General features: G+C 38.2%; 1 protein-coding gene across 4 annotated transcripts in view; it reads left to right on the forward strand.

The window, feature by feature from the left end:
- The window catches only part of LOC145981899 (oxysterol-binding protein-related protein 9), a 340511-nt gene that overhangs the window by 136154 nt on the left and 185707 nt on the right, over nt 1-18650 (forward strand). For 3 of the 4 annotated variants that reach the window (XM_083115391.1, XM_083115392.1, XM_083115394.1), the window contains one exon: nt 6468-6605. The exons of the other annotated variant lie outside the window; for it this stretch is intronic. In XM_083115391.1, the coding sequence (XP_082971517.1) occupies nt 6468-6605 (138 nt within the window). The remainder of the gene's footprint in view (nt 1-6467; nt 6606-18650) is intronic. 4 annotated transcript variants of the gene reach the window in all.

An 18650-nucleotide genomic window follows, 5' to 3' on the forward strand; every position in this document is an offset into this window, starting at 1 on the left:
TACTGTACTATACTGCTAGTATCTGATGATAATGCTAGGTTGACAAATTCAGAGTTGCTTGTCAGGTGTTCCCACCCCTTCAGCTTAATTGTTGCAGAGTCTGTTACTCAACTTTCCTTCTGCAGGGTTGCCGGTCCATTTAAAAAAGAACTAAAATATATATCTAGATCCAATTTACAATTGAAGAAATTGCTTAAATTTGTTCAAAACTGAATCTTGCTTTTTTGAGTGTGTGGATAATTGACATGCGGATAAACAACATTCTACTGTATATGTTAAGAAATGTTCTGAAATATGGAAATAATATGTAAAAATAACTAGAATATGTCAAATACGAGCTAGAACCTAATATATGTAAAACTAAATATGCTGACCAAGGTGTAATTTACTTTATTCAAAACATAACCCAAACGTAACATTTCAACCTTCTAGCAAGGTCTTCTTCAGACTCTGTATCAGTGTCAGAGTGTGTACATAGGAGAAACGAAAAAGAGGCTGAAAGACAGGTTGAAACAACATAGGGATGTACGTCTTAAGAGAGAAAGAAATGCGATATTTAAACACACGAGAGAAACAGGACATGACATAGAGTGGGATGAGGCTAAGCAGATGGGAAGGGAGAAGAGAATACTAGTGAGAAAATGGAAGGAGAACAAGGAAATAGAGACGAAAGGTGAAGAAGACACAATGAACTGGAATGGGGTGCTGAAGTTAAACAAAGAATGGAAGAAGGTGTTAGAAAGAGTGGAACGAACAAGAGAGAAAGAGGAGAGAAGAAGGAAGAAGAATGAAGGAAAAAGAGCGTGAGATAAAAATCCAACCACATTCTAGATGGAAGAAAATATGTTTAGCCTTTTAGGTGAAAGTACAGTTGACAAGGGAAAGCCACCTGCTAGAAAGTTCCAGAACAACTTTATAATAGTCTGGAGGGGAGTAATGTTTGTGTGTATATATCGTCCTGTTGTGTATCTTGTTACATTTGTACTTGGTGTAGAGTCTGAAGAAGACCTTGCTAGAGGGTTGAAATGTTAGTTTAGTTTATGTTTTATAATAAAATAAATTACTGCCTTGGTCAGCATATTGAGTTTTTCATAATCATGGAAACAAGGCTTAATGGTGTAATAATTGTTACTAATATATGTACAACTATGGAAAATGAAAACAAATTTTTTGAGTCTACATGCCATGATGTGCAAAGATAATACAGAACATAACAGATTTCAGTTACATACAAATCCGTTCCCTGTTGATAAGCCTAGACCAAACGGGACCTTTGCACTGGCTATTGTGTTTGCCTTTACTGTGAATCATTTATTATGACTTATCCATAAACCAAAGCACAATATTGTGCCATGTGCTGTGTTCAAACAGTGTGCCTACCTGATTAAATTATCTCATAAGTTTGCAGATAATAGCTTACTAGACAATGTGTGAAAGTTTTGTATAATCATGACACTATCTGTATGCAGAAATGTAAATACAAAAAATATGGCTTTCAGTGTAACCCCACTAAACTACTCAATTAGTACTAATAATAATATTAACTAACCTTTCTCAGAGGTCACATCTACTTTTTTAATAACAAAAGAACATTCCTAACCACCACAACTAGCTTGTAAATAGTGTTAAATATTATTATTCATCATAACCTCCTTTAAGGAGGAACACTTGCACAAGATCCACACCAGATACTACTTGTTATTAGTATGTAGGATACCAGCGCTCAAGACTGAAAATCTATGATCTCCAATATTTTCAAACTTAAATTTGTGACAGTTTTGTTTGCTTATAGACTCTTGTGAATTCCAGATACCCACATCCACTTGACATAATTTTTCATTAGCTATTTTTGAAGTTTCGTTCCTCTTTTGTGATTTTTCTCCCCTGGTTTGTGTACTTAACTGACAACTTGTCATATACGGGTAGTGCTGAGTTGACTGACAGTCTGTAAGGTAGTTGCAAAAACAAAAGATGCCATTTTACAGAGGTTGTATGCTTTATATCTGACCATGGTCGATTCGGTGCTGCCACCTGGCGTATCATGCTGGAAATATGGGTCTGCTGGTGACAGCAGTGTTGTGTCTGACCTTGTAGGTGCGCGAGTGTTGGTAGTGAATGTTATCAAATGGCGCCGAAAATCAACCGGTATTGGGAGGGTTACGTAATGGCCCTTTTCCATGCTAAGTTTTCATACGTACGCATTGTGAAACAGTGTCTGGAGAATTGGTTAACACTCGGGGTGACTACTGCGAAAGCTATTGTGGCCTGTTACACACAACAGGCTCTCCTTGTGAAACATTCACCCACGAAAACCACCAGGAGAAGGGCTGCAAGCAAAGTCTCACATACCGTGACATTGACGGCAAGGGGCGCAGCAATTTTGTTCGTCAGTGCAGGAAAAGCTTCCCTCGTGGCTTTATGGTTGTGACGAGATTCGGATATGAGGGTAATTTGATGATACGCAAGGTGGACAAAAACATGAAGGTGAATGCCAGATACTTCCAAGACTCCATTCTGACACCTATCTATCGGAGAGACATCCCACAATTGTATGGAATGGACCCAAACCAGGTGATGATCCATATGGACAAGGCTTCGAGTCATACCGCCAGAACATCACTACGTTTTTATCAGGAAATGGCAGAGGAATTAGGAATTTGTGTCATTCCATTTGCAGACATTCCTGTGAAAAGCCCAGATGCCAGTCCAATGGATTTTTGCGCATTTGTACTCTTGAAACGACGTCTTCAACATTGCTGCCCGCGCACCCTGGATGGTCTATGGAGAGCTTGCAGGGAGGAGTGGGACAGAATTCCCATGCCTGTCCTGCGCCGGAGCTTGCTGCAATGGAAACTGCGATGCCGGGCGATAGTCCACAATGCTGGGGGTCCAATAGAACATGATCGGTGGTGGCGGCGCGGTATCTCTTAAGGTGAGTACCCGTCAAAAATGGTCAGATATAATGCGAACAACCTTCTGTATATATTGATTCTGTCAAAGGGGATCATTAAATTGTACTGCATTGCATCACTGCTGTTCTTTTTTATATGAAACCAAATCTGGGACTAAAATGCAACATATTTAGATGTTATCTACCATGTTAAATTTTAGGTGACTTGGGATTGAATCAAAAGGATGGTAAAATAACAGAACAAGTATGTGTATTTCTTACCCAATTGTTCAGATCTGTTTTAGCGATGTTTCATGACTTGTATGGCCTAACCTTACTCCTGGACTTCTTCCTGTGGAGATACTAAGAAAATGAAACTATTCAAATGATGGTATACTTACTGTAATTGTAACCGTTCTTCACTTGGGATGTGTTGACACTTTGGGATGTGTTGACACTATTCACAAGTGTCTTCTTTAATCATTCTGAAACCATAAGTCTACCAGCCCCACATTCATATCACGTCGAATGTGCGTATTGAAGGACCTTGTGGAGATGTATGATGACTATTGAAGAACTGTGACATGCCGTCATTGCTAAGATCGGGGCCATCAATGAGGGCCTACAGAGGTGCAATGCAATATGCCTTCAAGGCATTCAGCACAGGCCCATAAACAGGCATTGGCCAGGTGGGGGGTGCTGAACCCCCCTGGCACTGCCGTCAGCTCCCTTTGACATTAGGTAAAAATATTATGTATAATTTGTTTGCAGTGAAGAGTGAAAATGTAGACAGCAGATATTATTTTGCTCACAACATGGTGAAAGATAAATTCACAGAACATGAACAGCAGCTATTACATCCTTTCATCTTGTTTATGACCAGAAGTCTAAGTAGCGGCAAGTATTTAGAAGATTCTCTAGAATTTATAAAGTTCATTCATAGAGGAGCTTCTTCATCTCTAACTTCATTGCCCCTTGAGACAAATCTGCAACTGACGTCTTGATCCGCATTCCTTCCACACCTCCGTCAAAGCTCCACAGGTCCCAAGTTTTGGGAATGAAGGTGCATTTTATTGCTTCAGCCGGGGCACTATGATTCAATATTGTGCATTTTTTCTTGTATGACATAAAGTTATGTATCATGAAATGTAGTATAGAGTATATACCGTGCGTCCATTTTGATCTGCAGCCGAGAGATCGGGAGAAACGTGGCGGGCGGCGCTGACGGAGGTGCCGACATTTGCGGCCTGTAATGCCCGCATATTTTTATGGACATATGCAGACATTTATATAAATATTGCAAAACTAGCACTAACCTGTGTTATAAGAGTTGTTCAAAGTGATGTCCACCTACATTCACACATTCCTGGCATCGTTTGATGAAATTTTGATTCACACGCAAAAGTTCTTCTTCCGTAATTCTTCCTAGTTCTGCCCTTATATTGTCTTTTAGTTCGTCGATGCTATGAGGGTTATTTCGGTAGACTCTATTTTTCAAGGTTACCCACAAATAATAGTCACATACGGTAAGATCTGGCGAACGTGAAGGCCATAAACCTCTTGAAATTATTCTGTCATCAAACACCTCCCTTATAGCGTCCAAAGAATCAGCGGCGGTATGGGCTGTGGCCGAATCTTATTGAAAATACCCATATTGTCTCTCATTATCTGATAACAACTGAAAAAACGGCGCGAGTATTTGTGTGCGGTACCTCTCTGAATTTATTGTGTCTTCAAAAAATATAGGCCCTATTATTCTTTTGGCACTTACAGCACACCACACACCAATTTTTGCATCGTGTAACGGAACTTCGTGTATTATTCGGGGATTTTCAGTGCTCCAGTATCTATTGTTCTGTGAACAAACATGACCACGCAAGTGAAACCATGCCTCATCCGAAAAAATTATTAACTGTGGATCAACAATACCATCTACAATATTCTGCAAAACCCAATTACAGAAATTTACTCTACTTACGTTGTCAGGGGGCCGTAATTCTTGCACTATAGAAACTCTGTACGGTTTTAATTTTAGTAGCTTAGTGGCTGTATGTGCTGATGATTTTGACACGCCCATCTCCTGTGAAACACGGCGTAGAGGTTTGTTTGGAGAACGTTCTAACGCTGCACCAATTTCATCGAGTTTTGCTTCGGTTAGAATCCGTCGTTTTTGCTTAGGTGTTTTAAAATTTAACGATCCAGTTTCTCGTAATTTAAGGACAAGACGTCTAACCGTATCTCTATGTGGAGGTGAAACGCCTGGGAATTTCTGTACAAATTGCCTACACACGTCTCGACACGAGTCTGTTTTCACGTAAGTGTCATACATAAAAATTCTTTGTTCTAACGTGAACCTTGCGGCTGGCATTCCAATCGTCTGACTGACACAACACACATACACACTGCAATAACACAAACAAGTAACGGCAAGTAACCAAGAATAACACCCTTACGCACAGTACGAAATTAACACGCTCTTGGTTTACATCTGCCTGCCACTATATTCACAGCTCTGTAGTCGTGAAGGAACAAAAAACTTGAGCTAGGAGATTTCGGATTGCAAGGAAGCTCACGAACACCATTAGCTTTTAACGGTTCGTCTGCAGCGTAATCTTGATACAGTGTTGCACATTCGAAACCTCCAAACGATCCCCATCGACACAAAACTCTTTCAAGGATATAAACTTAAGCAGGACGTTACTGGTCAAAACTATGATTAAAATGTTTTACTGTGGCTCTTAATATAATTTCTAAAGCGTATTTATTTGTGTATATAAGGGTGGAACTTGGAAGAATTACAGAAGAACTTTTGCGTGTTATAACACAGGTTAGTGCTCGTTTTGCAAGATGTCCACAAAAATAAGCGGGCTTACAGGCCTCAAATGTCGGCATCTCCGTCAGCGCCGCCCGCCACGTTTCTCCCGATCTCTCGGCTGCAGATCGAAATGGACGCACTGTAGTAAGGGATAATGTCATGTTGTCAGTAGCAGCCAATTAACACTTCCAAGAGATGTTTTAGAAGACATGGGAAAAAAAAACTGTAGTATTTGTATAAAATTTCTAAATTTTATATTAAAATTAATGCTCCTTCCCATGACACACACACACATAATTTACCTTAATTTAATACTGTTAAACTTTAGAAAAATGGTCTTGGTTTACAAGCCCCCACTCCTGCTAAGCTGAGAGTCCCCCCTGGAGATCAACTCTGCCTAATTCTGCAGTGCACAGATTTATTTAATTCAATCTACTAGTTGTAGAGATTCTTTTGGAATATCAGCAGAAGCTATTACCTGCTTGTATATCTGAAATTTTAAGTATTACACTGATTTTTTGAAAACTTTCATTAAATGATAAACAAAAATGCTTTTCACCATGACAGATGTTAAATATTGCCTTTGGAAACTGTTTTGTTTGTGTTGTTCCGCTGTTGAATTTTTCTTTGCTTCTGTAGAGTCCATTTGTACATTCTGTGTCAGTTGTGTCAGCTTACACTTTGCTGTGGTGTTGTGGTTTCGCTTTGATTGTGTTGAGTATCCAAGAGAAATTCTGGTTGTTAGTATCCACTGTCTGTTAGTTGCAGGTTCCAAAGTTGTGACGTTATCCTCAAGCCACGGCCTGCAACAAGTGGGCCTAAAGGAGGTGCAGACAGGCATTGAGGTGGGCTCTGAGTGTGTGGAAACAACAGAACAATCCGTCTCTCACTGTCACTCAAGTAAGTTTCCTTCCGCTTGTTCTTGCCCCATCAGAAAGACTTGATAATGCATGGTGGTATTTGTGCATCTTCTAACCATTCTCTTTTTCAGTTATGTAGAGCATGAGGTCTGCATGTGATTAATTTTGTGGGATCGAACTTTAATTTGGCCAAATTCGTAGACAATTTTTTGTTGATTGACTATGTCTGACATGTTAGGCCAACAAATTCACATAATATTCCTTGAAGCTTTCTTGGCGACGAATGATGTAAAGATTCTCTCGGGCTATCAACCAGGTGAGTTGTGGAAAAGATTCCAAGCTTTTGAGAGATAACGTCACTCTCATCTTCAGGGTAGGAGTGCAGTCCTGAGCTTCAACCCGGTGTGTATATGTTCGTGGAGGGAGATTCCTGATGAAGATGTACTGAAACTGGACGCAGCGTGGCTAGCGATAGTCAACCAGCAGCATGCATGCAGCAGACACTGCACACGATTGATCCACAATCTTCACCGGGAACCTCCCTCCATGAACATATATGCACAGGGTTGATGCTCAGCACTGCACTCCTACCCTGAAGATGAGAGTGACGTTAGCTCTCGAAAGCTTGGAATCTTTTCCACAATTCACCTGGTGGATAGCCCGTGACAGTCTTTTCATCAAATATTTCATGGTTCCCTCTGGCATTGAAATCCTGGAAATATCGCAAGAAAGGACAGGTCATAACAAAGTTGAGGGGAATTGAATAATTGTTGTACTAGTATGGATTAGAGTCTGAAAAAATACATTTCAAATTATTCTCCAAGAAGCTTCTTGGTTGAAAAGTATTTTTACGTTTGATTTTACTTCATTTATTTTCAACAGTGTTGAATAAACTTCATTCATTTTGTTGTTACTTGACAACCTTGCACTTTTAATTTTTGCCAAGGGGCTTTTTACACCCCTTTTCAATTATTAAGTAAGGGTTTTAGGTAAGGAACTATTCCCCCACGTATACTGGAGGGTGCAAAATGGCCATACATGCCGATACACCCAAAAATTTTAAATCAATCAGTCAATTCATTCATTTTGATTATCATTGCAAATCTGAAGACATAAAATAAATAAATAAATAAAAAAACTAAATCAATAAGTTATAACCAAATAACTAATTAAATATGTAAATAAATCAATAATAAAATAACATTTATAAAGTAGTATTCAAGGATTTTAAAATGGTCTGGAAAGTTATTGAAAAGGATACTCATGTCCAAGCATTTAGTTAATAATTCTCTGAATGTTAGTGACAATGGTTCTACATTAATATGCAATGTTAATTGGTTATTATCCATTGTCTAGTGCTTTACCATATTTTTTCTAACACTATGTTTCAAGACAGCATCTCTTCCCTAGTCTTCAGGTGAAAGTTTGCTGGTGGTGTGACTTGAACCTACAAGAGACCTGTGATTTTACTACAAACCTGGTGCACCATGGCATAGTTGGTTAGAGTTAGAATAAGTATAGTAATGCACTAGACAATCAATAATGTCCAATTAACGTCGCATGTTAAGCATTTAGTTATTTTAACATGTTAACTACCACACAAGTTGTATTTAACTCATGCAGGTTTTACGCCTGTGGCCTCGTTAAGCGTATTTGACTCATATGTCTCTTTACCTTGGGAGCCTCATGGTGCACAGGGAATGGTCCCATGTACAAAATTTTGCAGATGGTTCATGAAAATCTTATTTAATGATGCTGTTATTGCTACAATTAATGTAAACAATTTTAAAAGCTTTTTATATTTATTTTTGCCTTCAAATTTCACTTAAATCGGACAAGTAAACAACAACAACAAAAAAAACCTTTCACTCTTTTCAAGTTTTTCCGATTGTGCATTTGGCCTTGAATTATTGCTGGCCAGCTCCTCAAATGACATCGAAACGATAGTATACCTCAGAGTTATGTTGCAAATAACAAAAGACTCAATGCTCAGAAAAATACATGCTGTGAGTCAAAAATAACTCATGTGGCATGCAGCGTAATAATTGTGTCTAAAGCTCTGCGAGTTGCATATGACCCACACACATAAAATAATTAAAGATAACAATTTTTCATATAATCATCAAGAAACATATTGCTTTCAATGTTTTTATTACATTCTCGTAATAAAACATAAGGGATTTTTTTCCTATTGTGGAAGTCATCCTGAAAAACCTGGAAAAGTCAGGGAATTTGGTTGTACAAAATGAATGGGAACCTTGTATTTATTTAGCTCATATTTGATATTCTGCATCCATAATTAATTTTCTTTTTTTGGTTTCTGCATGCTCAATTTTTGTTATTATTGTTACAGCTGTATTAGTATTGACTTTATTTCCACATTGGGGGGGGGACGGTGAGAGAAATGTTATTGAAACTGGCTGTATGCATGTCTTTCTCTCGCAGAGAATTTTGAAGAAATGAAAATTGAAGTTTATGGTTGGCACAGTAAACACAGTTTTGTATTGCACTTGTGAAGTTGCATGGTGGATGAAACAGAGATAAAATTAAAAGAATGCAAAACTACCCTTGCGTAGTCTTAAAACATAGTTTTGATTATTGCACAAAGTTGGAATTAAATGTTTGATTTATTTCACCTTGTTGGTATTATGATTAAGAAAGAAACTTTTGTCGTACATTATTTACATTGCAGAACTGTTTTCAGTATAATCAAGCAACAGCCACAAGTTATGCTCATTGGATAGAGTTTTATTATTCAGGGATGTTTTATTTTCTTGATGGTTTATGAGAGAATATTGTGTGTTCATAAAAGTGAGAAATGTTAATGTAATTTGAACGCTGTAAAGTTACAAAGTTGAAGTATGCTTAAATTTATTTACTAGTATATTTTTTTCAAATGAAATCAAGTTGTATAGTTTCAGTACAGCAGTGGTTGTATACAACATACAATAATTTGTATTTATTTTTTATTTCTCTAAAAAAATCCTCTGATTTACCAGGCTTCTAATTTTTTTCTAACAGTATGTGTTGCCATGGATAGATTGTGTAAAAAAAATTACTCGCATAAATTAAGAATCTAAGATTTATCCTTTAAAAGATGATAAAGCATTGGACATTCTATGCTATTGAGGGCCAAGGAATGCCGAGAGACTTGTCATTCGGAGACACATGGGTATAATTGCTACTGTTAAGACTAAAGCCTGCTACTTAATATTTTCAAATACAGAGCATTCCCTGACATTCGCCACGAGACTCGGCGGCAAGCGACCCGGCATCAGCACTTGTCTTTCCCGGTAAACGGGGTCTGCGACAATCGCTAGAGTCAACTATTAAAATTACAGTTTTCATATTGTGTACTAACCTTGACTACAGAAGATGTTGAAAATGATGTCCTTCTGCTGCAACACATTCCTAGCATCTCCGAAGGAAATTGGCATTTACACGTGCAAGTTCGTTTACTGTAATTCTCCCGATTTCTCGTACAATACTCTCTTTTAACTCATGGATGGTGTGCAAATTGTCTTTGTATACTTTATTTTTAAGATTTCCCCATAAATAAAAATCACAGGCTGACAAATCGGTCACCCTAGAGGGCCATAATCCTCTACTAATAACCCTGTACTCGAAAATCAAATTCAATGTTTCGTCTGCTGTATGGACAGTTGCTGAATCCTGTTGGAAATAAGCACTCTGACCCACAATATTGGTTAACTGTTAACTGTTCAAAAAATGGGGTGAGTATTTGTGTTCTGTATCTGTCACCATTGATTGTATCGTAAAAAAATATAGGGCCTATAATCCTATGTGCAGCAATAGCGCACCATACATGTACCTTCTCATCATGTAATGGAGTTTCATGAATGAGATGAGGATTTTCTGTACTCCAGTATCTATTGTTTTGCGTTATAACTGGTCATGTAAGTGAAACCATGCTTCATCTGTGAAAATAATAAATTTAGGATCTACAATGCCATGGGCAACACTTTGTATAACCCAGTTACAAAAACACCCGTTTCTTGTGAGAGGCGGCGGATAGATTTCCGAGGAGACTGTTCTAACCTTTGTCCCATCTCATCGAGTTTTTCCTCAGTAAGTACACATGGGTTTTTCTTTCCACTTTTATTCAGAACTGACCCTGTTACTCTTAAACGTTTTACGAGGTTTAATATAGTGGTCCTATGTGGAACGGGAACACCAGGAAATTTCGTTGCATAATGTCGTCGCACTTCTCCACAATTCCTCTTTCCGAAGTAACACTCGACAAGATAAATCCTTTGTTGTAATGTAAACTTTTGTGATGTCATATTGAGCCACAATCTTCAACACACGGACACGACACAACACAACTTCTGAGGGAGGATTATACTGCCGTCAGTCTGCAACATCAACAGGAAGCGAAAGAGAGCAAAGGCAGGCAGAGCAAAAAAAAACAAAAAAAAAACAGACTGTAGCGTGTGACTCTCGCGGACTGTGTTCAACGGGAAAGACAAGCGCTGATGCTGGGCCGTTTGCTGCCGAGTCTCGTAGTGAATGTCATGGAATGCTCTGTATAGGAATGAACGATCATATTATTAGGAACACCTACCAAATAATGTGTTGCCCAACCTTTGCAGGCGATTATGACTTGACATCGGGGGACAGATTCCTCAAGGTGGTACACAACTTCTATGTTCAACTCAAGCCATGCCTGCTGCAGCATCTCGTTTAGTTAAATCACATTTTGCGGAGAAGTGGAAGCAGCTCTCACAGCCCATTCCAGCATATCTCAGACATGTTTGATAGGGTTGCAGTTTGGTGAGTTTGGAGGCCAAGGCAGAGTATAGAATTCATTGTCGTGTTCCTCCGACCATTCTGTAGTGATCCGAGCCCGGTGACACAGTGCATTGTCCTGTTGTCAGGAAAACCTGCCTGGAGATATGGGTGCAGATTGTCTGTTAGCTAACAGGTTCCTGTAACCTTCACCACTCAAAAGTTTGTGGTACGATGACCAATGGCCCTAGGGCACGTCAGGAGAATGCTCCCACAGACCATGACACTGCCACCACCAGACTATTGAACCCCCACGGTACAATCAGAAGATGTAGCCTCATGCTGTTTATACCAGATCTGGACACGGCCATCAGCATGGTGCAACAGAAAACGGGACTCGTCATTCCAGACAACCCTCTTCCATGTGTCCAAGGTCCATGGATGCCTTTCTTTGGCGCACGCAATGTGTTGTATGCGATGGCATGGGGTAAACAGGGGGACCCTTGTTGGTCTACGGCTCTGGAACCTGAGTCAATCCAAGGTACATCACATGGTTGTTGTGTAAATCTGATGTACCTGGCTGTTGATGTACTATAATCCTTTGCGCAACAGCCCTGAAGGCCCTTGGCTTACCTACCGACTACCGGTCTCCCTCCCACGCTTCCCTTTGTCACCTCTAAGCGTGGAGATCTGCAACCAGTATTGGAATAGTCGGGGGGTCAGCCCGACGTATCCCCAGCTGTTATAGCAGGTTTCCGGGACCGGATTACGCTTACTCATTCGAAGCTCCCCAATTTCCTCACAATGGTGGGTTGCCACCGGCCCTATATGTAGGCCGAATAAATTCCGACCAGAGCCGGATTCGAACCTATGCCGTTCCACAGCGAACAATCTCAAGACGAGTGAACGCCTTAACCCACTCGGCTACGGAGGAGGACCTGCTGATGTACAGGTGGGTCAAATGTTCCACTGTGTGTAATATCAGTTGTGATACCCGACGCTCGCCTTGCTCATCAACCACTTGTGGGGCCTGCCCCATTTTGATCTTCTGCTCGATGTCTGTCCACGATTCATCCACTCTTGGTACACCCTCAATACTGTGGTACAGGGACAGCCAACAAGCGCAGCTACTGTCGAGATACTGGCAACACACCTCCAAGCCTCAATTTTCAGTCCACGGTCAAAGTCGCTTTACCATAACTGCGGAATGTTACCATCTGCAGTGCAGAGGAGAGGTCAACGCGTTATCTGTGAGCTGTGATGTCCGTTGAAACGTGGAAACTCCGGGTACACACTGCGAGTGAATGCTTGCGGTGTTCCCACGTTCCACATGCATCTTTACTCCGCTGAATAAAAATCTGTATAAAATCGGTTTCGCAATGTGAACTGAAAATGATAATGCATTTTAAAAATAGATGCAAAGAGCTTCAAAACAAGAGTAATATTTGTAGGACTACCCAATACTAAGATAAAATTGTTTCGCTAAATTGAACATAATGGTTTTTTGACAAATTTTTAAAATCTGAAAATTAAGAATTGTTTTTAAAACATTTCTGCCTGCACGATACTAAAATTTCATCATGATCGGACAACCCATTTTTAATTTATAGAATTTCAAAGAGACCCATCATTTGCAAACCTCCAAAAAACTGGCCCCTTTTTTGTTCTCACGACAATAAAAGATATAAAGCATACTCGAAAAAAAAATGGTTAGCATAGCTTAACGCAGAATTGAATAAGCCAAATTTTGATGTAACTCGCTTTTATGTAGGTCTACTGGTTAATTTTTAATCGGAGTTCAAACTCTAGTATCTATAATTTTTTATCCAACAGTAGTGAAACTTTTTTAACTGTGCTAATTAGCTTGCCCAACCTTGAAACTTACTCCCACAACTGTTTCTAGTATTCTAACAGTGGCGGTCCCTCCATGGAACAGAGGGAACAGGCTATTCCCTTCTACTTATCGCCCTTATTAGCTATTTAAATTATCTATAATAACATTATAAGAACACTTCTTTCTTTTGAAATCAACACGCTGAAGAAAAACTTTCACCCTGACTGGAAGTTTGTTTACTTCACCTACCCTCGTCGTTCCACCCTCTGCTGCCTGACGCCGAGTATTTCCGGCCACGAGCGAAGGTAAACGATCTTCATTGTTCCACCTTTCACTACGGAAGCTGAACTCTAGCTGTTTCCTACGAGAGACATAGCTAATTCGTTCTCCTTCGAGTTTTTGCTATGTGCTAAAGTTTAACTGCGTCGTAGAGATAGTTTTGAGTGTAGTAAGTCTATATTTTCCTAATCTCATTGCTAAATTGCATCTGCCATTCAAAACGAACTGGAATAATCTTCTACAGTCTAAGTGTCTGTTAAATGCCTTGGCTAAACGCTGCAAAATAGCTTCCGAGGGAACAGCTCGCGGCCACCTGTTCCAACAGCCCCAAGACGCACGCAGCGGGAGGACAAGAAAGCGAATGTATGTTGCGAGCTTAGGGTTGTGAATGTTGTATGATCGACCGGCTGAGGACGAAAGCTTATAGTTTATTGAACTTTACAGAAAAGACAGCAAACCAACACCTATCCTAACCGAATTAAAAATTAAGACGAAATCGTACACACGGCATTTTCAAACAAGTTATTACAACTCTGTAAAATGATTAACTGGATACTCTTACAGTGGCAGATTATTGTTGTCCTTGTTTGTTCCCGAGAAGGGAGTTTGGAACAGTTCAGGGTTTGTCACAATTTCTACAAATCTAGCGGACGTCATGAAAAAATTCGTCCATCTGATTCCATTATTGCATTGAGGACGTTTGAATTAAAAGAATGCTCAACTCTACAAAAAAAATGTCAACTTAATCTACAAATAGAGAGATGAAACAGGTTTCGACAAAACATTTTTTTTCTCTGATCACTCATAAATTGATTTTATTAATTTTTTCTTCATTGCGCATCAACAATTTTGTTTTTAATATTTTCTTTACATTATATCATATTTGCTTTAACATTGGTATTGTCATAATGTTAACGTGCTTCATGTATGTCACTTTTGACAATTTGTAACATAAGTATCGTATGTTTATTTGGATCATTTCAATAAGGGTTCAATTTTGCTTGGTCTACTGTATTATATTATGACAGGTATGGGAGGGGAGGGGGCAAGTGCAGGTCACCTGTTCCCCTGCCTGATTTAGCACCACACACCCCTGTATTCTAAAGTACTTCTAAATACTATGATGGTAAATTTTACGATGGTACTGTATTATTTAAGTATCTGCCAAACTGTTCATAATTTTGTTAGTTTCTCATTCACCTTTATATTTTTGTTCACAATTGTTTTTACTTACCAGTCTTGGAAATGCAAAATTTAGAGGTCTGAAATATCGCATCTTTTTCTTTGCAATAATGAAAGTGCAAAAAATGCTCTCTTAACATTCGAAATGTAAAGTTTTTTTAAAATTTTCAATTAGTTTTTAAATTGAAATTACAATTAAAAGGCATTGCCTCCTCGTGTAATTTTGTACCTTTGTTAAAATCTCTTAAAACTCATGAAAAAACATGTTAAAATCACCACCACGGTGCTTTTTCGTGAGTTTTAAGGGTTTTTAACAAAGGTAGTTTTAAATTTGTATATGTTGAGCACCATGAAGCATTTTTACCCCAACCTTTTACCTATTATCCTCACATGACACTTCTCCGATGTGGCTTGATGTTCCGAGCCTAAAATACGACCACCTGAAGAAGGAAGCAGTAAAGCTTCCGAAACGTAGTTTACAGCGAATACATACTCACTTACGTAAGTAGACGAAATTTAATACTCTTCATGTATTTATGTTTCAATATGTCTGCAAATATGTACACCTTGCTCAGAAATTAGCGTTCTACAAAGCATTTATTAGGCTATTACTTGAATTGCAAAATTGGTCAATTCGTAGTATACGAAATACACCACACATGACTTCACGATCGAGCAGAGAAGAACTGCAACTACCCACGCTTGAATCCAGACAAAAATATGCGTTCCTACTCAAAATTCATCAGGCAATTCACACACACACAACCACTTAATAAGTGGCAAGGTAATTATATGTAGTAACATGCATTATCCCAATCTGCGATGTAACACCACCAATAGTATCAGAGTACCAAAATGTAACAAGGCAAGATACGGATGAAAAACCATATCATTGCTTGCGAGTAAGGCGTGGAATCAACTGCCTAGAAAAAGGAGAGAAATTTGTCCAAATTTAAACAAATTAAGATGTTAATCTACGAATACTGACACCGTGCCTCATTTGCCTCATTGTCTCCTTCACATATACTTACTTAATTTCTATTTCTTGTGTGTTTTTATTCCTTGTGTATTTCTATTCCTTGTGTGTTTCAATTATATAGGCACACTTATATTTTTCCATATTTATACATTTATAAACAGTTAGCAGAATTGTATAGCTTAACAAATTAATCCATGTAGGGCAAAAAGCTGTTTCTAAAGTAAGATAATCCATGTAAAAATACTGTAAGCTTAAGTGTAACCCTACTTTAAATAATAATAATAATACCCACATAACCAATATGCTATTTTCTTCCACATGTGACTAATTATGACAGGAACAGTCACAAACAAATATGAACTCCACACAAAACAAACTACTACAGAGGATCATACTGGTTGTGAGTCCTCATTAGCCTGGTGCCTGGACCTACAACACTAACAAAATCCCTTAGATTATACGAGTAAAATATTCATAGTCACTAATCCTTCATAAAATTTATGATGCCACCCCTAACAGCATGTGACAATTGCAATCTATTGGGATGGTAGCTCAGCATAGACTTTCTATGAATTTTACAAAGATTCAAGAAAAGGCAGCATACAGGAAAGCATGCTTTCTTTTAAACAGCAAATTCTGACAATTGAGCTCATAAAAAATGCAATGGGTTTGTGGACTAAGGTTAATAGAGAACTGTGTATTTAGAAATTTACTTTGCAAAACTGTTTCATGCGAATTGTATGATAAGTAGGGCTAGGATTTTGATGCAAATGCATTTTTTTTTTTGGTAAGGCAGAAACATTGCATAAGTAGATAGAAACGTGTTTTACACGTAAGTGAATTAATTGGGATGCCTTTGTTAGGGCATTTTTTAAAATTTTTTGACCCTTTTTGGAGCAAAGGTCATTTTTTAATCTTTTTAAACCGTTTAAGTCATTTTTCGGCCTTTTAAAAGTCATTTTATGCATTTTTCTACATTTTGGTGAAAGAAGGGACATTTTACATGCAAATGCAACCCTTTGAAGGAGAGAGAGGTTCCCGACTCTCGTCTCATTGCCTTCAGCGCAGTTCTGAACAACTGTGTTTGAAGAAAAAAAAATCTGTGCAATATTGTTAACACAAACTGTTGTGTAACAATTCAGCTCAAACAATGTAATTTCGCCCTCTATCAGTAAATACAATGTCGCCAGATAGATTATTGTTAAAATACAAGGGGTACAAAGTTTTGTGCTCTGTATCGGACATTTTGTCAGGGAAGCAATTTGCAATCCATGGAATTGAAAGTGACTTAACAGCAAGTGCTATTGTTCATTTCAAGTACGCTCCTCTTGTGTCGGTGGAAGTCGAGAGAATTTTTTTCCGTGTACAAGGCTCTCTTGTCCGAAAACCGACAATCATTCACTTTTGAAAATTTGCATATGATTTTTCGTTGTGTACTGCAACTCAGTACTTAAAGTGTAAAAGATGACAAAAAGTGAACTTTTTTACTTGTACTACCATACGCAATGAGCATGTGATAGATACTGTAACGTTAATTTGTAATTTGAATTTCTCTTGGCTGTTTATAAATTTGTTTTACAAATCTTTCAGAATTTTTAGGTCATTTTTCTAAGTTTATAGGACATTTTCTTGCATGTATTAGGTCACAAATGCATTTTTTAAAGGTCATTTTTTGGCATTTTTAAGGTCTTCAAAATCCTAGCCCTAATGATAAGAATAATAACAATATGGCAGAATATTACCCTGAATTACAGACTACTTATAAATATATCAGATTGTTAAAATCATCAGTAGTATTAGTGATACACTGATGTGCCGATACCATTATAGTAACAATCTGCTCCATCTCTAATAATAATAGCCAGAGGTCCCAGGTTTGAATCCTCACCTGGGTATCATCGTCATGATTACCCAAAGGTGGCAGAAAACTGCTAGATAACAAAAATCAAATCAAATTTAATAATAATAAAAGAAAGTGAGAGTGGAATGCCTATGAGGGGAAATGGAAGCTATTGTAAAATGTATTTAAAATAGTATTGCACTGTGTATATGGAATACTCTGGAAAACTCAAGGAACTCTCAGGAAAAATACATTTCAAGTTCACGTGAGAACCCTGTATACCTGAATTGTGCTGTGTGGTATACATGAAATATACTTCTTTGTTGCTTTTCCCATTATACGTGCATAAATATGCTAATAAATTACTTTGGAAAATTTGTAGAACAGCACATTTTTTTTATGAAAATACTTTAGAAAGGAACACATTCAGAAATGATTGCAAAGTCATTCAGCCACTGGCTCACTGTCATTAAAGAATTAAGGACAATTTCCAAAGAAAGCTGAATCCTGCCTAGCTTGCATTACTTGACACAAGCACAGACTACAAAGAAGAGACCAGTGTGCTGTCCGTCCATAAAATATTTATGACCCAAGTTGACTCTGTTCGCTGTAGTTTGGTCCCTGGGGATGCAAGTGATGTTGAGTCTCCGAAGCTTGGAGTCTTCTGTAAAATTCATGAGGTCAATAACCTGAGAGAGCTTCTTCATGAAAGGGACTCCTCGGTTCATCTGAAACTGTATATCATGAATGGTCATGCTACCATGTTCATTTTTGCTGCTTGCAAAGATCTACATTCAGGCTTTCCCACTCTGGAGCATGACACAATTTCATGTAAAGGATCTGCTCGTGTAAAACAGATATAACAAAGTGAAATATCAAGAAACTAAGCTGTTAACTTTCTCTGGGGGGGGGGGGGGGGTTAAAGTTTGATATTTACAGTACTGATGAGAGTTTGCGGCTGTTTGTTATTTGCATTTAAAGTTTTCGTTTTAACGATAACTACGAAAAGTTGAGGAAAAAAAAAACTGTTGAATATGTATTTGAGTAGGTTAAAGAGGGAAGTTTTCGGTGTTTTGGAATCGCGAAATAATGCTAATTATGCATTTTTCAGAATAATAACACTGGATTTTGCACTTTAATGCGAGAAATGACACGGAATTTTTGATTTAAAAGAGATTGTCATGCTTCATTTATTGTAGTTTGGCATAGATATGAATGACAA

This window comes from Lepisma saccharinum, chromosome 30 (genome assembly GCF_977018435.1).
Source record: "Lepisma saccharinum chromosome 30, izLepSacc3.1, whole genome shotgun sequence".
Classification (NCBI taxonomy): Eukaryota; Metazoa; Arthropoda; class Insecta; order Zygentoma; family Lepismatidae; genus Lepisma; species Lepisma saccharinum.